At 41.9% G+C, this 26,060-nt stretch overlaps 1 protein-coding gene across 8 annotated transcripts in view; it reads right to left on the minus strand.

The window, feature by feature from the left end:
- The window catches only part of DLG3 (discs large MAGUK scaffold protein 3), a 299,457-nt gene that overhangs the window by 83,302 nt on the left and 190,095 nt on the right, over positions 1 to 26,060 (minus strand). For 6 of the 8 annotated variants that reach the window (XM_069747299.1, XM_069747298.1, XM_069747301.1 and 3 more), the window contains 8 exons: positions 24,364 to 24,414; positions 23,763 to 23,887; positions 22,419 to 22,588; positions 21,393 to 21,529; positions 21,158 to 21,302; positions 14,228 to 14,381; positions 4,284 to 4,440; positions 3,935 to 4,037 (listed from right to left, as the gene is read on the minus strand). In XM_069747299.1, coding sequence (XP_069603400.1) covers positions 3,935 to 4,037; positions 4,284 to 4,440; positions 14,228 to 14,381; positions 21,158 to 21,302; positions 21,393 to 21,529; positions 22,419 to 22,588; positions 23,763 to 23,887; positions 24,364 to 24,414 — 1,042 coding nt within the window. Of the gene's footprint in view, positions 1 to 3,934; positions 4,038 to 4,283; positions 4,687 to 4,935; positions 5,223 to 14,227; positions 14,382 to 21,157; positions 21,303 to 21,392; positions 21,530 to 22,418; positions 22,589 to 23,762; positions 23,888 to 24,363; positions 24,415 to 26,060 lie in introns of those variants that run through there. The other 2 variants (XM_069747305.1, XM_069747306.1) reach the window with 2 other exon arrangements.

Here is a 26,060-nt window from a genome sequence, read left to right on the forward strand (position 1 = left end):
AAAAGCACTCTAGCAAACTTCAGATGGGCCCGGACATGTACTGGCTTAAGCAGGGGGACACGTCTGGCACTGCAGGATCTGAGTTCCTAACAGCGTAGTGTGTTCCTGATGGTAGCCTTTGTTATGGTGGTCCCAGCTCTATGCAGGTCATTCAGTAGGTCCCCCATGTGCTTCTGGGATTTTTGCTCACCGTTCTTGTAATCATTTTGACCCCATGGGGTGAGATCTTGAGTGGAGCCCCAGATCGAGGGAGATTATCAGTGGTCTTGTATGTCTTCCATTTTCTTATTATTGCTCCCACAGTTGATTTCATCACACCAAGCTGCTTGCCTATTCCAGATTCAGTCTTCCCAGCCTGGTGCAGGGCTACAATTTTCTTTCTGATGTCCTTCGACAGCTCTTTGGTCTTCACCATAGTGGAGTTTGGAGTGTGACTGTTTGAGGTTGTGGACAGGTGTCTTTTATACTGATAAGTTCAAACAGGTGCCATTACTACAGGTAATGAGTGGAGGACAGAGGAGCCTTGTAAAGAAGAAGACACAGGTCTGTGAGAGCCAGAAATCTTGCATGTTTTTAGGTGACCAAATACTTATTTTCCACCATTATTAGCAAAATAAATCTTGCCAAATCAGACAAGGTGATTTTCTGGATTTGTTTTGACTCTCAAAGCTGTGGTCTACCTATGATGTCAATTACAGGCCTCTCTCATCTCATCTTTTTAAGTGGGAGAACTTGCACAATTGGTGGCTGACTAAATGCTTCCCCCCCCCATTATATATATACACACACACACACACACACACACACACACACACACACACACACACACACACACACACACACACACACCTCTGGCTAAAATAAAGAGACCACCACATCAAAACCCTGTCATGGGGAGCCCAATCACCAGACCTGAACCTCATTGAAAACCTCTGGAATGTAATCAAGAGGAAGATGGATAGTCACAGGCCATCAAACAAAGAAGAAATGGTTACATTTTTGCACCAGAAGCAGTGTGAAAGACTGGTGGAAAGCATGCCAAGACGCATGAAAGCTGTGATTAAAAATCATGGTTATTCCACAAAATATTGATTTCTGAACTCTTCTTGAGTTAAAACATTAGTAATGTTGTTTCTAAATGATTATGAACTTATTTTCTTTGCATTATTTGAGGTTTGAAAGCCCTGGGTGTTTTTTGTTGTTGTAATTTTGACCATTTTTCCTTTTGCAGAAAAAAAATACAAAATTTATTGCTTGGAAATTCGGAGACCTGTTGTCAGACGTGTATAGAATAAAAGAACAATTTACATTTTACTCAAGAATATACTGTACCTATAAAGAGAAAAATCAGACAAACTGGACATTTTACAGTGGTCTCTATATATACAGCTTTGGCAAAAATTAAGAAAAACCGATCAAAAAGTTGGTAAGAAAATCTACTGCTGGAACCCCCCAAGGTGGTCCTCATAAAGCACCTTTGACATAAAAATAAAAAATAAATTGACAAATCTTGGAAAAGTTCATAATTCTTTTAAGCCGCTGAAATAGTACATTAAAAATGCATGTTTAATATCACCATATAGAGTTTGACTTTTCTCAATCAATTACATGGGTATAAACTGTCTGAATTTGTATTTATCCATTAACTCTTCCCAATGGATCAGTGAAAAATGGATGAAATATTGATGAAACAGTGAAGTATTTCTTTAGTTTTTCCTCTGTGTTCCCCATAGACATTAAAGGGACACTGTCACCTGAATTTGGAGGGAACAATCTTCAGCCATGGAGGCGGGGTTTTGGGGTTTTTGATTCACCCTTTCCTTACCCGCTAGCTGCATGCTGGCTGCAATATTGGATAGAAGTTCATTCTCTGTCCTCCATAGGACACGCCTGTGCAAGGCAAGATTACCTTGTGCAGGCATATAACACGGAGGACAGAGAATGAACTTCAATCCAATATTGCAGCCAGCGGGTAAGGAAAGGGTGAATCAAAAACCCCAAAACCCCGCCTCCATGGCTGAAGATTGTTCCCTCCAAATTCAGGTGACAGTGTCCCTTTAATGGCTGATTCTGATCCGATCTGATGAGAATAGAACATGCACGTGGTCTCATGGATCGGACACTTTGACCCTGGTTTAAAACGGATGTGAGTACAGATCAGTGAAGCTCTATGGGTCAATGTGCCATCCGAGAAAACACTGGGCAGCACACAGACATGTCACACCGAATTGTGAATGTGGCCTTATATGCATCTTGAGTAGAACTATTTTATTAAGCAAAATCTAAGTCTACAAAAGTTTGTGTTTAGCCCCACATTTAGACCATTTTGATACATTAAAAAGTAGGGGGAAAGTGATTTTTTTATCTGCAGGAGTCTGCACCAATACGTCATTACAATGTCCTCTGAATAGTGTGTTTTTACTGCAATTTTTCCTGTGTTTTCTCCTTTTTTGATGCATTATTAATATCTAGCAATGGCGTATCTAGGTGGGACAGGCGAGACATTTGCCCCGGGTGCGGCCGCTGTCGGGCCACCTGATATGGTGGTCCAAAGGTGTCTCCTAGGAGGCTGCATCTTGCTGCCCCCCATAGTGGGATTTGGCCATTCTCTGAGCCGGTTGTCAACTTATCAAGAGGTCTTAAGATATTTTACACCAGAAAATTGCCAAAAATAACCTAAGGAATCGGGCCAATGTTTTTACATTTTCGGTGTGGTTTTTTTTCCGATATTACTATATAATACATATAACTACAGAACGTATGATAGGCCGACACTTCCTGTTCTGGGAACACCTTTAGTGTAAAAGCCACATATACAGAAAATAGCAGTGGGACAATTAATCAGCTGACAGCGTCAGCATCTCCACCATTTTCCTCACACAGCAGCACTTGGTTTGGCTGAGATTTTCTGTGGAGAGCCGGTGCCAGACTGCTCTTGAAATCCAACCGGCCGCATCCTTCTTTGCCTCCATACACATTACACCAGGGATGCACAGCCTGTGACTTGGGGGCCACATGTGTCCCCCAATGCTATTCTGTGCATCACCCAAACATCTGGTCATAGACTTGCTTCCCTGCGTCTTTTGTCTTGTCTGTGGCAGCATTTTGTATACACTGTGCATAGACAGAAAGCTGCCAATCAGTGGTGATGGTGTGGTCGGACTACATGGCAGCAGGCTTACTAGTCCTCTAATGATAATGTCTTACTGATAAATAAAGAGTGATTTTATCAGTACTAAAGAATGTAGCCCAGTTAGTGACACATCACTGGAATCATGGTCTCTGCCCATACATTATGGTGTTCACAGATTTGGTGACAAAATCCTGATTACATATTCCCTTTAAGGCTGAATTCACACATACATGTGATACGTCTGAGCGCGGTCTGAATTTTTCTCCCCAGACAGAACTCAGACCTATAGAGTGGAATGGATTTACTCACACATCCATTAACATCACGGATCTAAGAGTGAAATCTGTGACACTCGTAACAGGTCCTACTCTGATCCGATTTGTAGGTCAGACTCGGCCATCCAAGACTACGGGGATCAGTGAGACCAGATGTAAATCGGAAGGCTTCCACGTTGCTTGCATTTTGCATACATGTCTCAAGGATACATTTGAATAAATCTGTGACTTTTTAAGGTATTTTTTTTTATTGGCTTGGAAGCAAGCACACCTCTTCAGTGAAAAAAAAAAAAAAAAACAAGGAAAAACTAGGATGAAAGCTGAAAAAAAAAATCCAGTCCGTTTCTAGCGGATGGTAACACACGGATGTGTGAATCTAGACTAAAGGAATTGAACGTTTTCTAAACCAGCCATCCTTTTGATGTATAAAGGTCTTAATTAGCAAGATAATACTTAAAGCCTGAAAACATATGTCTGGACCCTTTGGAAAGGTATCAGAAAAGTGGAATATGAAAATGTATCTTACCTTCTGGTCGGTATTGTGCTACTATTGTAACTGTTTGTCCTGCCCGCTTTAGTGCAGCCGCAGCTTGCTCGTGTGTCGCACTGCGTAGATTCACTCCATTTACCTAGAACAGGGAAACATACCTATATTAAAGGTAGAGGAAAAGCTAAATAAATCCAGCTTTCAAGGTTTAGATAAGTAGGAAGCCAGTAGACATCATATTCAATCTCCAGTGGAGCTACAAAGGTTAAAATGAAGTATGTTTATAGACTGAGATTTTCGTTTCAATCATATAGTTGCTAACATCTTCCATTATAGGAACTAATTCATGTCATTGAAATTAATCTTAAAAGTTTAACAAGAAACTCACAGAGAGGATGCGATCCCCACGACGCAGTTCTCCACTAAGATCAGCCGGTCCTCCAGCAAGAATGAATGATACAAAGATTCCTTCTCCATCTTCTCCACCGACAATGTTAAATCCCAGTCCTGTAGATCCTTTATGTAGAATGATCTTGCGTGGTTCCCTGGAGACATGACGAAAAGACATGTCTAGCACTCAGAGCTAAGTGAAGGAAGTACAAGGCGGTGATGGTAAGAAATGGCAGGATAATTTGGATGAGAACAAAAGGCTACGTAAAATGTAAAAAAGCTGGAGAGAGAAACATCTGGCTGGACCTTCAGAAAGAAGTATCCCACTAAATACAATGGGGAAGATAAGAGATGGCACAAACAGAAGGATGTTGTAGTCTGTCCTGTATCAATGGCTCAATGAGATGGAAGCTGGATATTGAAGGTGCTGAAAAGCCGGTCTGACAAGTGCTATCAAAGGAAATCACTGTCTAATGAAACCTCCTGACAAGTTTCAGGGCAGGAACAACTATGGATTGCAACATAACTCATCATCACCTCTGCTTCAACACTGACCTGTTCCCCCCAAACACAGTAGTAATCGTGGTCTCAAATAGTCCTGGTACTTTCTTTTCGGAATGAATCAGATTTTGTCACCTTCTCCTTCCTACCTCTCCTTGTGTGTCCTGTGTACCAGCTGTCGCTTGGAGGGCGCGGAGCTTGGTGGTCTTCGATAAGACATGGATGACGAGACGTTGACAGTAAACATGAGGGCGGCTCCCAGACTACAATCCCACCTCTTCTGCTTCCTATTCTTCCCCTTGTATCTTTTGACCCGATTGCCCCGAGGTTTCCGTGCTGAAGCCACCAGTTCTCCACGCACGCCCTGTCTTCTGCTGCGGCTTCTCCTACAGATCTGTCATGGTGCAGGCAGCAGCCTTGCTCCCTTTCTAGCTATGGTGTCTGAACACTTGGTTGTTCTCACACATTCTTTCTCACAATACAAGGAGGGTGTTGCTGACACCTCTTTTCTGTTTCGTTGATTTAACCTTTTCCTGGGTAGTTGTAACTATGCAGAAAACAGGAGGCTCGTGAATCTGTGTGTTTGACTGTGACAAAGTAAAATCTTTAGGTCTGGGAAACGCAAAGTAAGGAATGTCAGCCGGGGACAGCTCTCTATGCTGGGTTACACATTACATAGTAACATAGTAACATAGTAACATAGTTAGTAAGGCCGAAAAAAGACATTTGTCCATCCAGTTCAGCCTATATTCCATCATAATAAATACCCAGATCTACGTCCTTCTACAGAACAAGCTTTTAGTTACAGGCGTCAGTAGGATAGTTCACATTCCCATCATTCCATGTGAGCTGACTGTCATCTGGTCCCAGCCAGCACTAATAATGGTGACGTCATCAGGCCACATGTCTACCAGGTTCTTCCAAACAAGCCACTGTTTTACAATAGGGCGGAATGACGGTTGACTAATTTGTGTCGCCTGTTATTCTGCACCACCCAAAACTTTTTTCCTCCTAAATGTGATCTCTTTTCTTACACACCTTTTTCTCTTCGTAATCATTTTCCTACTAAGGCTAAGTTCACACGTTGCATTTTTTTCAGCTTCATTATCCAAAATTTAAGCTGTGTTTTACTGCACCAGCAAAATACCTGAGATTTCATGCATACACATTGTTTTTTTTTTTTTTTTTTTTAATTCTTGACTGATTTGGAACGCTGCTGCGTTTTTTGTTGTTGTTTTTTTTTTGCAAACTGCAGCATGTCATTTCTTTCAGCACTTTTTGCAGCGTTTTTTCACCCATGGAAAGCAATATATGCAAAAAAAACCTTAAGGAAGTTGCATTATGATTTTTTGGGGGGCATTAAACTATTAGCATGCACAAAACACAACAAAAATGCAGCAGAAAAATCTGCTTTTTGTAAGCAGATTCTTTACTGCCAAAAGAGCAGGTTTTGCCTGCAGAAAAAAAAGCAAAAACGCAACGTGTGAACATAGCCTTAGGACGATTTCACACACACAGGTTTTTTTTGTTTGTTTGCTTTTAAAAGCAATCAATTGTTTGTAGCATTTTGGGAGTTTTTTTTGCAATAAAAAATTTTTTTGAACAGATATTTTGTTTAAATCAATAGGTAAAAATTACACCCCCCCCCCAAAAAAAAAAACAAAAAAAAAAAAAAAACTGCTGATGAAGAATGCATGAAATTCATGGTGTTCTTTTAAAACAAAAAATGCTGCAAAGAAACTATGAACAAAGGAAGCTTTAGGGTATGTATGAACAGCGGGTTTTTAGGTGGATTCCAAGAAATGACATTGTGCACTTGTACTGTATTATGTCACTTCTTTGGAAATAGCAGCAAAATGGAAAAATCCATCAGCCGCAGGAAGTGAGGAAAGTACATTAAAACATTTTATTAGCAACATAGGTTAAAAAAAGGGGAAAATGTAAAAATCAAAACATACAAATAGAATAAAAAGGACATCGGTCTATGCGTTTCGAGCATAACCGCGCTTAGTCAGGACTGTTAAAACAGATTGCACACGGACGACAAGCAAGAAAAAAAAATTGTCCCACTTTTCTGAACGATATTTTATTCACTGGTGTGAACTTACGCTAAGAATTACTTATGAAACGTGCTAAAGATATTAGATTGTGCACGTGAAACAGATTTTCATTGATAAATATGTTGAGGCGCACAAGAATAACCACAATCAAATGAAGAAACAGCAATGAGGGGAAAAGCGAGGTCGCCAAGGTGGCACCAATAAGGCTGCCCTGTGGACACTGTCTGCCACGTATCGCCCCCTGCCCATTGCTCTACCCTGTCCTTGAGGCCTGAACCTTATTTATACAGAGTCATGTTCCATGTCACTGACGCTGTATTTTGAAGAATGGTTCCAAATATCCAACAGACATTTTCCATTCGATCATATCGGGGGGAGTTTTCATATCTTCGGTGGGCTCATCCACTGATGCCTAGTGCCAGTTCCCCCGGACAGTCAGCTATGGGTTGAATAGCTACCACTGATAATGACAGATTTCTTGTATGCCCGGTCTATTAAATGCAATGATAAATCACCGTTTTATCACTTCTCCATACAGTTAGTCAGTGTCAGGGTTGTGTTCTTCGTACATACTACTTAGAAGGCAGCCATGCTTGGCAGAACACATGATGCCAGGCCCTTTGAGGAGTTAGAACATCTTCAGTCCCAGAAAAGTCTTCAATGGACAGAGGGTTTTTTTTTTAGATTTGGAAGGTTCTGCACTTGAACCAAACTAATTATTATCCTGTCTATGTGTGAGTACGTCAGATATTAAATTCCCAGCATTCATCTCTGAAACTAGAGGTTTGCAAAACAGGTTTTGCTGGAATTGGTCATTATATCTGCACAGTATGTTTAGTCTCCTAACGAAAACTTCCTTTCAGCCTTCCTTTAGGTCAATGATCCAGTATAATTACATATTACAGTTACTAAAAAAAAAGGTTCCGATGTAAGTGGAGTTCAGGAGGTGGGTGCAGAGGCAGGACATATAGGAGGTCTTTGGCCATTAATGTGCCGCCAGACTTTATCAAATGTGCACCAGTCACTTCAATGTGCATAGACCTATGGCAGGAGTGCTAGAAATTACCGTACTCCCACCAAAAAGGCAGGGTATGTGACAGTCTCGGAGGAGTGCTATGATGACAGCTATGCTTGTGTAACCCCTCCGTAGGCCGGCGTTACACCACGGGTATGGACTGTGCACAGTGTGACATTTCACCCCTTTCCATCATATCCAACAGGTTATTTTCTATGCTGCAATATGTTGCACGCCCTTTATGATAACTATAGCTTAGCTATTTTACCCAGTGCAGCCGACTAGAAAGCTGTTATTAAAAAGGGAATGTGTCTCCAGGTTTTTGCCACATAATCTGAGAGCAGCACGATGTAGAGACTGAGAACCTGACTCCGACAGTGTAACTTATTGGGCTGCTTGCTGTAGTTTTGGTGAAATCCCTGTTTTATTGGTAGATTATCACTAGTAAACCTGCTGTCATGTCGTCCACCATATTCATGATCTCCGTATAACCCCACCACTGACTGCCAGCTTTCTGCCTATGCACAGTGTATACAGAAAGCTGCCAGTCAGTGATGTGGGTGGGATTATACAGAGCTGGGTATTCAGAAAACTGCTAGACCTGCAGCAGAGAAAACAGGGACTTCATTAAAACTTTGACAGCAACATAGCTGGAATCATGCTGCTCTGAGAAGGGGCAAGAAAAACCTGGTGACGTACGGTATACCCTTTAAATAAGGGACAGACCACCTCTTTTAAAGATTCCTGGAGGTTCCTGTTGTATATCCAAAAAAACGAAATGTCCACGCTATGTATTTAGCCTCTTAGTTAATACTATAGGTTTGGCCTTTGACAGTCACAGTACTTATCCCTATATCAGATTCCTTCTTTATGGCCTAGAAAATGGCAGCTTCAGACTGTGTGACCGAACTGCAGCAAGGTCACAGCCGATGTCATTCCTTGGGGAAAAAAATCTTTATTTAATTGCTGATGTGTAAAGCCCTCATTGCTCAGACTGTCCTGCCTGGCCTGACCGGCCCCTAGTGGGTTGCATAGACCTTTTCTGAACTTATTCTAGAAATATTAAACTTAATTTACATCTGCGGTGTCTTTGTCTGGATTCCTTTGTTTAAATGGAGTTTTCACTACTTTTACATTAATGACCTTATTCTTAGGCCAGGTCATCGGTATAAGACCATAGGGGTGCCGGGTGTCGGACCCCCACCGATCTTACATTGATGACCTATCCTAAGGATAAAGGTCAATAATGTAAAAGTAGTGAACGACCTGGTTAATAATCTATTGCTGCCTTTTCACCATTTTCCAACCTTGCTCTTGGCCCTTGTTTGCCCATTTACCTAAAGTTTCAAAGGTTGGGGAAGATAGGAATCTAAATAGTGCAATTTGGCTGACCATGGAAGGGTTAACCTGTCCAGACACATTATATTAGATGACTAATGTAAAGAACTAATCTGACTGTCCACAAGCTCCGCTTCAGGGGAAAAAAAAAAAGGATTTGGCTCCTTAGAGTTTAACCTGCTCAATCCAGTTATACAAGTGCGGTACCCCGGGTACGTGGCAGCTGCTGATCCCCCATGCACCTATATGATGAGGTTTGTAGAATACTGGTACTAAGCAGGCAGTGTTGGCCTAGGATGCCAAGGGCCCACCAGTAACCAATTACAGACCCCACTTTTCAGCTTCATGCAGATGTGACATTATCCTCAATCACGAGTTTATATAACAATGAGCTGGGTAGATTGTCAAATGACTAAGATTCCACCTTGCACAGGGGCCCACCGGAGGATTTACCTGTCCCCCGTGGGCCAGTCCGAGCCTGCTAGCAGGTAATAGTTACAACTACGCCAAAGATATCTACACTTCTGTATCCATAAGATGATGCAGAAAAGTAATAGCGGGTGACCATCCCCATAGACTTTGCTGGCAGTGCCCATAAGGGATGGTTGTCGCTCAGTCCGAAACCACCCCCCAAATCTAAGGCTGTGTGCACGCGTTGCGGTTTTGCACATTGTTTTCGCTATAAAAACGCATACATATGCATCCTATCATTTAGAATGCATTCTGCAATTTTTGTGCACATGATGCAGTTTTTCCTGTGAAAAAAACGCATCGCGGTAAAAAACACAGCATGTTCATTAATTTTGCAGGTTTTTTTCGCGTTTTTCCCGCTATATAATGCATTGGGAAAGCTCCGGAAAAAAACGCGAAAAAAAAACGCATGCAGATTTCTTGCAGAAAATGTCCGGTATTCTTCAGGAATTTTCTGCAAGAAATTCTTACGTGTGCACATACCCTAAGGCTATGTGCACGCGTTCAGGATTTCTTGCAGAAATTTCCTAAGCAAAACCGGACATTTTCTGCAAGAAATCCGCATGCGTTTTTTTTCACGTTTGACGCGTTTTTTTTTTGCAGGAAAATCGCGAAAAATCTGCAAAATTAATGAACATGCTGCGTTTTTTACCACGATGCGTTTTTTTTCGCAGAAAAAAACGCATCATGTGCACAAAAAATTGCGGAATGCATTCTAAATGATGGGATGCTTAATGTATGCGGTTTTTATAGCGAAAAAACGCAAACAAAATGCAACATGTGCACACAGCCTAAGACGTCATTGATGTGACTTATTCAACACTGTCATTACGTATGTGATGGGACAAATAATGGACATGGATGTGAACAGTGTAAAATATTTATCAGTAAATATGTAGCAATGTAGTAAGATGTACCAACAACGTATATGAGTATTAATATCCCCCTTAGGCATGTTTGCTTTTACTTACGCCAACCCTCTTGTCCCATCCACTGTGTTGTCCTTCTAACCCTTTTCCTGGTTTTCTCCGTTTCCTCCTTCTGCAAACAGAACTTTGAGCAGACACCTTTTTCTTAAAGTGAAAGTGTCCCTTTTTTTTATAGGATTACTATTAGAAAAATATAAAATCTATTCCTGATCGCTACATGATCGGGACGTGATTGGTAAGTACCCTAACTATTTTAAATATCCATGTCACTGTCACAGATCATTATCACTCGCTTACAGACAAGGAACGCTGGAAATCTGAGCACTACTGCCCCCTTGTGCCTCGCAAAATGTGACGAGCGCCTACTGTTGCATGTTTCTCAGTATTTCTACTTTTAATGCAAAATGAGGCAACTTACGGTAATATCATACTGTGATTTATTCTGCATTTCAATCTTTCTATCCTAGTAGGATCCCTGCAGTAAGCACTGACGAGGGTCTCACTATTCAATATAAATACATGTGATTCACAGCAGTCTATGGACAGACGGAAGGAAGGACATAACCGAAGAACAGCTTTGGTTATTTTATGGCCATAGGTGCTTGGATATTGTTCAGATTGCTAAATTCTGAGACATGTAGGCACTACACAGTTATGGTGGGCTGAGACATGTAGACACTACAGAGTTATGGTGGGCTGAGACATGTAGGCACTACACACTTATGATGGGCTGAGACATGTAGGCACTACACAGTTATGGTGGGCTGAGACATGTAGACACTACAGAGTTATGATGGGCTGAGACATGTAGGCACTACAGAGTTATGATGGGCTGAGACATGTAGGCACTACACAGTTATGGTGGGCTGAGACATGTAGGCACTACACAGTTATAGTGGGCTAAGACATGTAGGCACTACACACTTATGATGGGCTGAGACATGTAGGCACTACACAGTTATAGTGGGCTAAGACATGTAGGCACTACACAGTTATGGTGGGCTGAGACATGTAGGCACTACACAGTTATGGTGGGCTGAGACATGTAGGCACTACACAGTTATGGTGGGCTAAGACATGTAGGCACTACACACTTATGATGGGCTGAGACATGTAGGCACTACACAGTTATGGTGGGCTGAGACATGTAGGCACTACACAGTTATGGTGGGCTGAGACATGTAGGTACTACACAGTTATAGTGGGCTAAGACATGTAGGCACTACACACTTATGATGGGCTGAGACATGTAGGCACTACACAGTTATGGTGGGCTGAGACATGTAGGCACTACACACTTATGATGGGCTGAGACATGTAGGCACTACACAGTTATGGTGGGCTGATACATATAGGCACTACACAGTTATGATGGGCTGAGACATGTAGACACTACACAGTTATGGTGGGCTGAGACATGTAGGCACTACACAGTTATAGTGGGCTAAGACATGTAGGCACTACACAGTTATGATGGGCTGATACATATAGGCACTACACAGTTATGATGGGCTGATACATATAGGCACTACACAGTTATGGTGTGCTGAGACATGTAGGCACTACACAGTTATGGTGGGCTGATACATATAGGCACTACACAGTTATGGTGTGCTGAGACATGTAGGCACTACACAGTTATGGTGGGCTGAGACATGTAGGTACTACACAGTTATGGTGGGCTGAGCCATGTAGGCACTACACAGTTATGGTGGGCTGATACATATAGGCACTACACAATTATGGTGGGCTGAGACATGTAGGCACTACACAGTTATGGTGGGCTGATACATATAGGCACTACACAGTTATGGTGGGCTGATACATGTAGGCACTACACAGTTATGGTGGGCTGAGCCATGTAGGCACTACACAGTTATGGTGGGCTGAGACATGTAGGCACTACACAGTTATGGTGGGCTGATACATATAGGCACTACACAGTTATGGTGGGCTGAGACATGTAGGCACTACACAGTTATGGTGGGCTGATACATATAGGCACTACACAGTTATGGTGGGCTGATACATGTAGGCACTACACAGTTATGGTGGGCCGAGCCATGTAGGCACTACACAGTTATGGTGGGCTGATACATATAGGCACTACACAGTTATGGTGGGCTGATACATATAGGCACTACAGTTATGGTGGGCTGAGCCATGTAGGCACTACACAGTTATGGTGGGCTGATACATATAGGCACTACACAGTTATGGTGGGCTGAGACATGTAGGCACTACACAGTTATGGTGGGCTGATACATATAGGCACTACACAGTTATGGTGGGCTGATACATGTAGGCACTACACAGTTATGGTGGGCCGAGCCATGTAGGTAAGCGCTGCGGAATATGTTGGCGCTATATAAATAAAAATTATTATTATTATAGGCACTACAGTTATGGTGGGCTGAGCCATGTAGGCACTACACAGTTATGGTGGGCTGATACATATAGGCACTACACAGTTATGGTGGGCTGAGACATGTAGGCACTACACAGTTATGGTGGGCTGATACATATAGGCACTACACAGTTATGGTGGGCTGATACATGTAGGCACTACACAGTTATGGTGGGCCGAGCCATGTAGGCACTACACAGTTATGGTGGGCTGATACATATAGGCACTACACAGTTATGGTGGGCTGATACATATAGGCACTACAGTTATGGTGGGCTGAGCCATGTAGGCACTACACAGTTATGGTGGGCTGATACATATAGGCACTACACAGTTATGGTGGGCTGAGACATGTAGGCACTACACAGTTATGGTGGGCTGATACATGTAGGCACTACACAGTTATGGTGGGCTGATACATGTAGGCACTACACAGTTATGGTGGGCCGAGCCATGTAGGCACTACACAGTTATGGTGGGCTGATACATATAGGCACTACACAGTTATGGTGGGCTTCTTAGCTGCTAGTAGGAGTCACTAATATCTTCTCTGTGGTCATAAAAAGAATAGCTTCCATACAGGATACAATGACAAACTTCCCCCATTAGGTTTTATATATGGGAAACAGATCCTAGTGATGATCGGATCAGGTACATTTTAGGCTGAAATTTGCAAATGGGCTTTCCTGATTCAAGCAAACAGTGTGAATTGTGTTCTGTCTCTACAAATATTGCCGGGGAAATAGCATTGCGCCATGTGTGCTTCCCTTCACAGATCACTTGCCATAGCCGCGTTCAGTGTTCGCCCTCTTCCTGCTTTTCACATGCAATCAATCGAAATGATTACTCATCTGTACCAAGCACATAAACGGTGAACAGTAAACTCACCCGGCTACCAGATCTGCAGACTCCATGTTCTACCGTTCCCTTCTGGGCTGTGTCAGCCTGAAGTGGGAGGTGAGGAGTACTGAATTTTTCGCCTTCTGTCACTATTTGAACACTCCTGTCCTGACTTGTCAACAGAGTTTTGAGTTACTCTCTGTCGAAACTGTCTGAATTCTTCATCTGACACTCTACAATAGCTTCCGCTAATGGAATTACAATTTTTAAAGAACATTTCTAAACTTTTTCTACTTCATTTATGATGATAAATTGGAAGGTAATCACAATGTTCTTCATGTTTTGATGATTCTTTGTCTCATCTTACCACCCAAGTCTCACCTGCTGAAGTCGTCTTCTCCTAGCATATGTCGAGGAACAGGAGAGTATCTAGACGGGGTGACTTGAGGGGGCTGATAAGGAGATTTACTCTCCACGCTGCTAAGGTATCCTCCCAGAGTGGAGTTATGGCTTATGTGATTATCAACAGTGAAAGCTGCAAAATCAAAAGACAAATTCCATCAAATAAGTAAAGGTGTAGGACAGACGGACAATATGGAAGAAAATGACAGAAGGAGATTGGCCACAATTAATTCTATTATGCGATTCTGCAGTGTGTAGTGAAAGAAGAAGTAAATATTCATGTAACTGGTAATCATATGGTTACGGTCTTGAGACAGAAAATTAATCTCATGGAGTAATCCAGAGTGGCCAGACATTTTTCTTAACCCTTAGACACCAGGGGCCATTTTCTGTTTTTGCGTTTTAGTTTTTTGCTCCTCTTCTTCCCAGAGCCATAACTTTATTTTTCCATCAATATCGCCATGTAAGGGCTTGTTTTTTTGTGGGACAAGTTGTACTTTTGAAGGACACCCTTGGTTTTAACACATCGTGTACTGGAAAACTGGAAAAAAAATTCCAGGTGTTTTGAAATTGCAAAAAAGTGCAATTCCACATTTTTATTTTTTTTAACATGATAAAAAAAAAAAAAACAAGAGTAATTCTGGCAATTTAAAATTTTTTCTCGTTGTACCATTTTGCGATCAGGTTCATTTTTTTATATTGATAGATCGGGCGATTCTGAATGCGGCAATACCAAATATGTGTATGTTTCATTTTTTTTATTGTTTTACTTTGAATGTGGTGGAAGGGAGGCAATTTGAACTTTTATATTTTTAATTTTTTTTAAATATTTTTTAATTTTTTTTTCACTTTTTCAATAGTCTCCATGGGAAATTAGAAGCTGCACTACTTTGATCGCACACATATTCTAATATGGAGTACCATAGAAGAAAATAAGTGAAAAGAGGATCAAATAAGTAAAATAGTAAATTTATTGATAAATATTAAAACAAATTTGACAAAAAAAACAAACAATTATGATAAGAAGGGGAGGAAAATACCACCAGTACTAAAAAGAGGGAATTAGCAAGGTACAAAACCAACAAGGGAATATCAATTAACCAATAACCATGTATGCACAGCAAAGATGGCGGTTATAATTGTAAATAAGCAATAGAGGTGCAGCGGATTGTGGGTAAGCCTATACAGGAAATGCTAATATATATATATATATATATATATATATATATATATATATATATACATATATACATATATATATATATATATATATATATATATATATATATATAAAAATATGTCCAAAAATATTAATTATTCCTTAAAGAAGAGGCAAGAAAGATGGTATATGTCCAGAGAATACAACACCAGGTTGTTGTTAAACTGGAAATTGAATCAGCTACATATGCCAAAGGTGCCAGAGGAAGGAAAAGGGGAAGTCACATGATAGGGTTAATTTACCTGTAGTGCGAACCAAGGAGTCAAGAATGGCCGTGTACCAGAGTTTGGGTACCTATGCTGTTATCCCAAGCCCGACGAGCGCCGTTTCGCGCTGGTGCTTCTTCCGTTGGGGCAGGAAGAAGGCACTACAGGTAAATTAACCCTATCATGTGACTTCCCCTTTTCCTTCCTCTGGCATCTTTGGCATATGTAGTTGATTCACTTTCCAGTTTATTAACAACCTGGTGTTGTATTCTCTGGACATATACTATTTTTCTTGCCTCTTCTTCAAGGAATAATTAATATTTTGGGACATATTTATATATATATTAGCAATTCCTGTATAGGCTTACCCACAATCCGCTGCGCCTCTATTGCCTTTTTACAATTATGACCGCCATCTTTGCTGTGCATACATGGTTATTGGTTAATTGATATTCCCTTGTTGGTTTTGTACCTTGCTAATTCCCTCTTTTTAGTACTGGTGGTATTTTCCTCCCCTTCTTATCATAATTGTTTGTTTTTTTGTCAAATTTGTTTTAAAGGGACTCTGTCACCTGAATTTGGCGGGACTGGTTTTGGGTCATATGGGCGGAGTTTTCGGGTGTTTGATTCACCCTTTCCTTACCTGCTGGCTGCATGCTGGCCGAAATATTGGATTGAAGTTCATTCTCTGTCCTCCGTAGTACACGCCTGCGCAAAGTAATCTTTCCTTGCGCAGTCGTGTACTATGGAAGACAGAGAATGAACTTCAATCCAATATTTCGGCCAGCATGCAGCCAGCAGGTAAGGAAAGGGTGAATCAAACACCCGAAAACTCCGCCCATATGACCCAAAACCAGTCCCGCCAAATTCAGGTGACAGGTTCCCTTTAATATTTATCAATACATTTACTATTTTACTTATTTGATCCTCTTTTCACTTCTTTTCTTCTATGGTACTCCATATTAAAATATGTGTGTTGCATTGTTGAAGTGACTTTAGCCACAAATGATCTAGGACTATGGGAATAACTACTTTGATCACCTCTGCTACATAGGCGATGATCAGATCCCCTGTGTGTAGCAGAAATGCTCACTTTCTATGAGCACTGACCACGGGCACCAACGCAATATGGCAATGACAACCACGGAGGTCTGCTTCAGACCTCTGGTTGTCATGCCGACCCATCGGTTACCCGCGATCATGTGACAGAGTCAGCGATATGCGGAGTCAGTGACGCGCTTCCTGTAAGTGCGAGTTAAATGCCGCTGTCAGAGATTGATAGTGGCATTTAACTAGTTATCAGCCGCGGGTGGATCGCGATTCCTGTTGTGGGCACATGTCAACTGTATAGATCAGCTGTCATGTGCCCAGGAAGCTGCAGGCTCAGCGCCAGAGCCTGCACTAAACAGGGGGAATCCGACATGTGCGTACTATTATGGCACATGTCAGAAAGGGGTTAAAGAAGGTCTGTCAGCAAAACATGGCTGTTCAAACCAAACACTGCATTTTCTAAGGGACATAGCTCTGATAAAAATCTTATGTTTAGTATCTAAATTAGTTGCCGTGTTTTCCAGAAATCGAACACTAATGGGATGCTTGGGCCATTCTTGGTGTGGCCGAGCAGTTCAGTGTACCTTCCCACCCACTTATTTTCCATCTATGTGTGACAGATAGATCCTGCACTGTTGATTTAGAATCATCCACCAACTATAAGGGTTAAAATGGATATAGCAGGCCAGGAAAGGTTAGCTCAGCCCCAGGGGATACTGGGAAAGTTGTAATTGTGTCCTAGACATCCAAAAGTAAGGTGTGTGCTAGAGAGTCTCCCGTAAGACTGAATCAGACAAGCTGTATAGACCAGTTATTCCTGGGAAGCGATTGTTGTAATCATAGGAGCAGTCAGGACAGCCAGGAGCATCTTTATTACCTCAAGATAGTAGTGAGAGCTACAGCACAGGACTCATCCCCCTTACCCCCACCTCACTGCGTGAGCAAGGTACCGTTGTGCTTTGGTTAAGACACTGTGTGTGAAAATAAGTTATCTTTGAAAAGACTTTCATATATGTTGATGAAGCATTGCATGAGGAGAAGTGATTCTGTGTGATGAAAAGAAGCTTGAATAAAACCCCTGTGACTTCAGCTCAGAACCGTGTCATAGCTGTGTGCCTGAAAACCGTTACCTTCCCTCTACTGTGAAGAGATATAATTAATGGTTGCCCTGAGTAATATTTCCCCAGGATTCCAACAATAACTCATGTTTACCTTGTATGTGCATGCAGCATATGGCCAAGTTCATATGTTCAGTTTTTGGTCCTTATTTATAAGCCAAAGTCAAGAGTGGAACAAAGAGAGGAAAAGTATAATAGAAGCACATCACCACTTCTGCATTTATCACCTACTCCTGATTTTGGCTAACAAATACTGATATAAAATACTGGCCAAATACTGAACGTGGTCTAACTTGGCCTCTTCTGGCTCCTGTAAAGGCGAGCTGTCACTTAAGGAAGAATAGCACAGAGAAAGATGCAAAACAGGTAGGTAGGAAGGTGCACTGAATGTTCTGGTCTCGACAAAGGTTGAAATGAGCTTCTCATTAACACATGTAAACCTTTATGGCCGGATAAATTTGTAAGGGTAAATGTTAATATAAATTTAATAAAATTATAAATTTTTACTGATAATTTCAGTGGATTTTTCTGACCACATATTTTATAAGTGTGCAACTTGTTTTTGTCTGATTAGTTTTTGCTTTTCCTGTTCTACAAAGTATTTTGTTCAGTGGCAACACAAAAGGGGTGAGGCTTATCAGTGTAATGGGCATGGCTTGGTCAATACGGGGCAGGGCTTGGTTGTCCAGCGCTATCAGTTTAGAGATCACTCTTCTGTGACCTGCAGAAGGCGACAGATAAGTAGAACAATGCCCTGCAAAGCACTGATGGTATATTTTTCCATCAAAATATGGAGTGTAAGCATAACATCATGTCCTTTCATATTCAATTAGTTCCTTAACAAGTGGTTTTTAGAGTATCGTTTTTTAAATGTATACATTAATTTATTTCATTTTTATCTGTACTTTTAATTCCATTGGTTTTATTAGAATTTTTAAATAATATTCCCATGAGCAGTGTTTGTATAGACCCAGAGTTTGTATACACCCAGAGAATGTATCACCCGCCACCAGTGGTGGCGGAATGTTTATAATGGTATTGATAATTATACAGAGATTGGCGTTTTGAACTATTTCAACAGGAAGTAAGATAGTGGAAGTCATTTCACAGCAAAAAGGATAAAAGACCAACGCCGCTATATAGGCTATGTGCACACATTGCGGATTTGGCTGCGGATCTGCAGCAGATTTGATGCTGTGGATCCGCAGCGGTTCTCCATGCGTTTTACAGTACCAGTACAGTAAAGCTATGGAAAACCAAATCCGATGTGCACATGCTGCGAAAAATTCGGCGCAGATTTGCTGCGGTTTATTTTCTGCAGCATGTCAATTCTTTCTGCGGATTCCGCAGCGTTTTACACCTGCTCCTTAATAGGAATCCGCAGGTGTAAAAACGCAGGTGAAAGCAGCACAAAAAACGCGGTAAATCCGCAGGTAGTCTGCAGGTAAAATGTAGGGCGTTTTACCTGCGGATTTTTCAGAATCTGCGTGGAAAAATCTGCACACAAATCCGCAATGTGTGCGCATACCCTTAGCCTACTAAAAGCTGACTGATTAATACCTCGCCACTGGAATCTTGAGTGCACACCATGGAAAAAACAGTTCAAATCGTGTCCATAGAAGAAAAAGGTGGTACTCACCTTTCCTTTACAAAAACTTCCTTTTATTGGGTCACCTTTTAAAACATGCCAGCAGGAAAGTATTCATGTGGAACACAATGGACGACGGCAGTTTCGCGCCTCCTGTGCTTCAACTGGTCCATTCGGGTGTTCTCAGGCTTAAACATTGCAGTGTGCTGTCTGCAGCGTACCCCGGATATGGGAAAACAACGGATGTGAATACCTTCCTGCTGGCATGTTTAAAAAAAGATGAACCAATAAAAGGACGCTTTTATAAAGGAAAAGTGAGTACCACCTTTTTCTATGAACACTATTTGAAAGTAGTGGAGGTCACATCCTTGGAAGAAGCAGTAATGGTGAAACTGAGTCAGACAGCTGATCTCACTGTGATTTCATTTGCACATTGTAAATAAGTTTTTATTCTGTGAATATAATAGTAGCTTTCTTGTTGTAAACTCATTTCCTTGGACCTCAACTATCAGGAGTACGTGTGCCCTTTGTGTCCGTGCAGATGTTTACCTCCGTGCACCTCTTGCTGTCATTCTTCCAGTTAACCAAACCACTGGGACACACAACCGTGAACAGTGCTGGGATCTTGGCCTACGCATGTTGCAATCTGCTAGAGTGATAAACCATAGTCTCTCAGATCAATGATTCTGGCCCTCTCCATTTGTGACAAGCAGCAATAACTGGTATGTCAATAAACAGGAGGAATCACAAAGTATTCCCACAAAACTTCATCCAATTTTTGTGGTTTCATATGGCAATAAAGAATTAGCTTCCAATCTGGTCTTATGCCCCTCTCACATGCCATGGATTGGAGCATGGCGGTTGAATAGATGATTATTGGAGATTTTAGCGACACCTCTTACCGCCTTGATTTGCATAACCTTGTGGCTTGTCCTCTTGGTGTGGTCATCTGAGGAGTGTACATGTATAGTAAAAAAAACCTTAATATTTATCAGTATAATTTGAGTGGCGGCTGTAAGCACACCCCGGCCGCCGGCACTCTTATTGACAGCTTTCTCTGAAGCACATGTGTGAAGCGCAAGCTGGCAATCATTGTGCTGGGGCGTGCTTACAGCCGTGGCTTACTTACTCCGGGCACGCCTCTATGCCTAACCATTATCAGCTCCCGCAGGAATAACGTTCATTCTCTCCTTGTAGCTGCACATTCAGTAAGGCAGCCAGACAACATTGGACCGCTTGTTTTCCTGCAGATTAACCTTGTATCTGTATTTTAGAAGCATTTGGAGACAGGACGTGTTCCTTTTAAACTTTTGCCATTGTTGTTTTTCATATGGGGGGAGGAAGATGTATTGCGCTGCTTGCCATAGAAGATTCAGATCTCAAAGGATTCACCAGCGAGACAATTTGCTAATGGGCCCCTATGTGCATGGGCATAGGGCAGCTGCCTCCCCCATACCCCGATAGCTATGCCTCTGCCGTGTAAAGATGCTTTAAAACCATCTGTGTAGTACAGGAACTACCAGGGAAACCAGTTAACTTTTAAATGTAACCTTCTGGCAGATATGGGGAGCCTAATCTGCATAGATAGGCGACGGCATGCTACTACTTCATAGTGCACGCAGTGATGGTCTTATTAATGACCAGTGCTATCTGGAGAACTAAACCTGCTTTTAGCCCCCTACTTGTCACAAATACTGTGCCCTCACTGGGAATCAATGCAATACTCACTGCTAGCGTAGTCAGGGGGAGCATAAATCTCATTGAGATGAACAGGGCCAGGCTTGGCTACTTTAAGATAAACCATCTCAGATGTGTTCTTTAGTGCGGCCACGGCTTCCTCGTGTCTGACATCCTGCAGGTTGGTGTTATTCACCTGGGAGAAAACCAAAGAGAACACAACATTGATGAAAAGAAGCCGAATCTGTTCCCCCATTGTGTTATTTTTAAGCAGAATGTTACTCACCGCTAAAAGCCTGTCACCGATCTGTAGTCTTCCATCTTTCTGCGCAGCTCCACCTTCAATGATCTTGGTGATATAGATACTATTGTCCCCTGGAATGTGCTGGTTACCAATGCCTCCGGCAATACTGAACCCCAGCCCTGTAGAAGGCGCACATAAGGTTAAAGCTGGAGTTCCCACACGGAGGCGACCATTTATATGTCTGAATCATAAACTGACTGTGTATACCAATTTACCTGCAGTATAGATCCCCCTACAGAACTTACAATGCAAACTCTGCATGTTTAGTAAATAAGTGGTAATTGTGCTGCACTATTTATTTGAAGTAGGTGTCCATTACTTTAAAACTGGTGACCTATCCTAAGGATAGGTCCTCAATGTCTGATCGTGGGGGTGCGACACCCGGCACTCCCGCCAATCAGCTGTTCTGGAAGTCAGCGGCAGCTGGAACTGCTCAGTTGCGACAGCTCTGTATAGTGGCCACGGCGGGGTACTGCACATCCGCCCCTTATTTGAACCGGAGACAGATGTGCAGTACCCGGCCACAAACACCATCAGTAGACGGAGCAGCTTCGCAACTGAGGAGTTCCGGCCACTGCTGTCACCTAGAACAGCTGATCGGCGGGGTGCACTGTGCATAGGCAGGAAGCTGCCAACCAGTGGTGGGGGTGGAGTTATACAGAGCTAATTAATATGGAGGACTACTTGGCAAGTAGGTTTACTTTATCCTCAAGTGATAATCTTTTGCTGATAAAACAGTGATTTTATCAAAACTCAGTAAGTGACACATCGCTGGAATTACGGTCTCTGTCTCTGCATTCAGCTGCTCTGAGATTAGGTGGCAGAAACCTGATGAAAAAGTCTAAGTAAAAAAACAAACAAAATTGCCTCCTCCAAAAATGTCCATATCCTTTAATTTATACAGCTAAGACATCCATTATCTATCAATATGCTAAATCATAATATATAACAGTTTCTCACACATTAACTTTAGAATTTATTCCTGATGAAGATCTTTCACGCACTGACCTTTAGGCCCTTTGAGTAGATTGACCTCCACAATAGTCTCTGGGGGGCTCTGCCTGCGACGGACCAGCAATCTTACTACAGGACCAGCCTCTTTTAGAGCCTCCACCGCTTTACTGTGCACCACCTCGGTTACATCGACGTCATTGACTCGCAGGACACAGTCAGTAACCCTGCGCCAACAGCAAAGGAAATTGGGTATAAGAAAGTACAGAAATGTATTAAATAATAATATTATTAGTCAGTGTGATTTTAAAAAACTTTGCATAAATCAATATTTAAAGTGAATATAAGGAACTTTGTAATATATCTTATAAAGGACATTGTATTCTTTCTCCCCATAGGGATTCCTTTGTTTCTGCGGTCAGTATACGGGACACATCATAGTGGTTAGAGGACTGAAACTCAGAGATAGAGACAACAGAGGGGAGAACTGCTGGAAAATACAGGATACAAGTCATATAATGGCTAGAAATAGTTTCCTTATGGGCACACACACATAGCAGCCTATTCTGAAAAGTCAGATTAAATGACAGGTTCCCTTTCATTCGTGCCATCAGACAGCTAATGAACCCCCTTGTACGATACAAGTGTTTAAAAATATATACAGGATGTATTTGTTATTGTTCCCCAAATAAATAACGGCAATTGTGTCTACAAAGCTAAGTAGTATCAGAGGACTGTGTTCACCCGTCCAGCTACGGAGTGAGATAAAACACTTACTAGAAAGCTACCGCACCATGTATGTGTGTTCTGCCTCTCTTACCCCAACAGCTCCTAACCTTTACCCGGCCATAGACGTCTCACGAAAGCATGGAACCTGACCCCTTTGAGATAAATGTCAGATTCCTCTATCAAGAATGCTGAATTCAAGGAGCAATGTTTGTACTAATGATTTATGCAACATTTACTGAAACCATTTATAAAGTAACTAAACCTTTCACACCATTTTTTTTTATACTTTATACTTTTCTGTCCTCTTAATTGCAAGCAGAACAGTGGGGGTCCAGGTTCTGAGACCCTACCGATCACTTAAAAACCCCTGTGAAGTGCGTGACTCAGGTGACCAGCGCTTATAGCTCTGACTAGGATACGCACAAAGTGGAGGAAGGAATACACTAGGAAGCACAGACTACAAAACCTATGGAACTATTGCACGCAGGCAGGAGCGGTGAGTCTCCAGACCTAAGCACTTTCCAGGGGATTTTTTAGGGATCATTATGGGTCTCAGAACTCAGCCCCGTATGCATCTGCTCGCAATTAAGAGGATGAAAACATTAACTACTGTATCAAAGGTTTAGTTACTCTTTAAGGGAAATACTAGTGATAACCACTCGCATCGCTCACATTAGTCTCCCATCCATTGCCGCGGCTCCTCCAGGGATGATCTTAGTGATGAATATTCCAGGATCATCAGGAACGTGCGGATTATCAATTCCACCAGCAATGCTGAACCCCAGGCCTGAGTTTCCCTGCAAAAGGAAAAAAATTATTAAGATTCCAAAATGTAAGAAAACTAAACATAATTTGCTTCTTTCTTTTTTTTTTAAAGTGAGGATGGTTTTACATGTTCTGATATGATTTGCCGATATTGGATAATAGATTACAAAAGACTAACCTCGGCCGAACCACTGATATTGGTGGGACTGGCCGACAGTGTAATGTGAATGGCGGCTTCTGACTCTCCCCCAACAGCTCATGTCAGGGGGAGAAGGATCTGGCAATGTCCAATGGGACTGCCGATCTCTTGTTCTGACTGAGAAAAGCCTCCGCCAGAGCGGTCTGGCAGCGATTCTCTGGTAGAGAACACAGGGGCGGTGGGCAGAGCGGAGGATCCCGGTGTATGAGGGACTCGGGAGAGATAGCGGATGGGCACCCGATCAGCAGAAGTAACGTTAGTCCTACACATAAGCTTTGTTAATGCGGTTTCACTATTGTGGAAACTTACCCTCTCCAATACAATCTCTTCATACTTGTATAAAGCATCGCTGCCGTTCACCTGGAAATAAAGAATTGGAACAATCATTCAAGAGTTTTAGGGAATATTCAGACATGGCACAGTAAATATTTTCCATCTCAGCCCTTCCTACAAATCATCAGCAAAATCTGTATAAAACAGAAAAAAAAATCTGCACCCTACGTCGGCCAATTTGCAGCTAGCCCCCCTATATTTCTGTGCTTTGAACCATGCGAGACTGTAGTTTTCTAAAACCCCATTCACTTGCATTGTGCTTCGGTATTGCAGAGCTGTGTGCTAGGCCGGGCTCAGACAAGCATATTTCACAGTCATATGTGGCCTGTAACGCCCCCAGGACTGACCGTGGGTTTCCCATCCTGAACTTAAAATTGTCTATGACCCTCTTTCAGTCTGGGCATTGTGGTCCATGTGCGAATTTGTGAAATACACCTGTGTGAACCTGGCCTTACACTGACAGGCAAACTGCTAGCTCCTACCCCTAATAAGTGTGCACAGAGGTGGGCTATTGTCAGACCCACCAGCACCCAGTGATTACGTCATGGGGGATGGATAAGGTGACAAATTGAGCTCCCTTCCTGTGCCAAAACCCTAGATGCTGCACTACTAACTGCGTTAAATTACTGCAGATCTCCTGGGCGGCCGACTGCAATGTACATTTTCATTACTGGCCGGAAACCAGTTGGTATGCGCAGATGGTCATCTCTTTATTAAAAAAAAAAAAATAGTCATGGATAACCACTTTAAGCCCTGTGTAACCCCGCCCACACCCCTGATTGGCAGCTTCCTGTGTACATGCATGCATTCTGCCAATCAGTGGTGGGGGCGGGGTTACACAGATTAGCCTGACTTGTCTGCACATGAGACATAGTCAGGCAGTGATGATCTACTACTGATAAAACACTGATTGTACTGAAACTACAACACACAGCCTAGTAAGTGACACATCCCTGGAATCATGATCCCTAGCTCTATATTATGCTGCTCTCAGATTAAATAGTAAAAACCCAAGTCAGATTATTTACTGAGTACAGATTACTAGAAACAAAACGAACAAATTCATACTGTGCAATTTAATGCAGTTTTTCTGAACAAAAAAAAAGCAGGTGTGCATCAAGGGTAAACTAGGTCTTAGTTTACGCTCACACGTTCAGTATTTGGTCAGTATTTTACATCAGTATTTGTAAGCCAAAACCAGGAGTGGGTGATAAATATAGAAGTGGTGCATATGTTTCTATTATACTTTTCCTCTATTTGTTCCACTCCTGGTTTTGGCTTACAAATACTGATGTAAAATACTGACCAAATACTGAGCGTGTTAACATGACCTTAGTTTTAGCCTCAGGGGCGTACGTGGCATAGATACAAAAGTGAGGCTACTATAGAAGAGGGAAGACCCAACATTGATGGGCCCCGTCCTTTCTCTAAAGAGGAACTACCTTTAAGTATGGGGAATTACTGTGCATTTCTATATCACAATTTTTTGATTTAATATTTTCATTTCTTTGCAATGAGATTCTTTCTTCCTTGTATGGCTCTGATCAGCATAACTTTGATATTTAACACTGACAATATCAAACCTTGTACATAAAGCATCATTTTTACAATTGAAAAATATTATTGATTAGGGGCTAGTTAAATATTAAGGCATCGGCATTGCTTATGAAGTC

This window comes from Ranitomeya imitator, chromosome 2, assembly GCF_032444005.1.
Source record: "Ranitomeya imitator isolate aRanImi1 chromosome 2, aRanImi1.pri, whole genome shotgun sequence".
Lineage (NCBI taxonomy): Eukaryota > Metazoa > Chordata > Amphibia > Anura > Dendrobatidae > Ranitomeya > Ranitomeya imitator.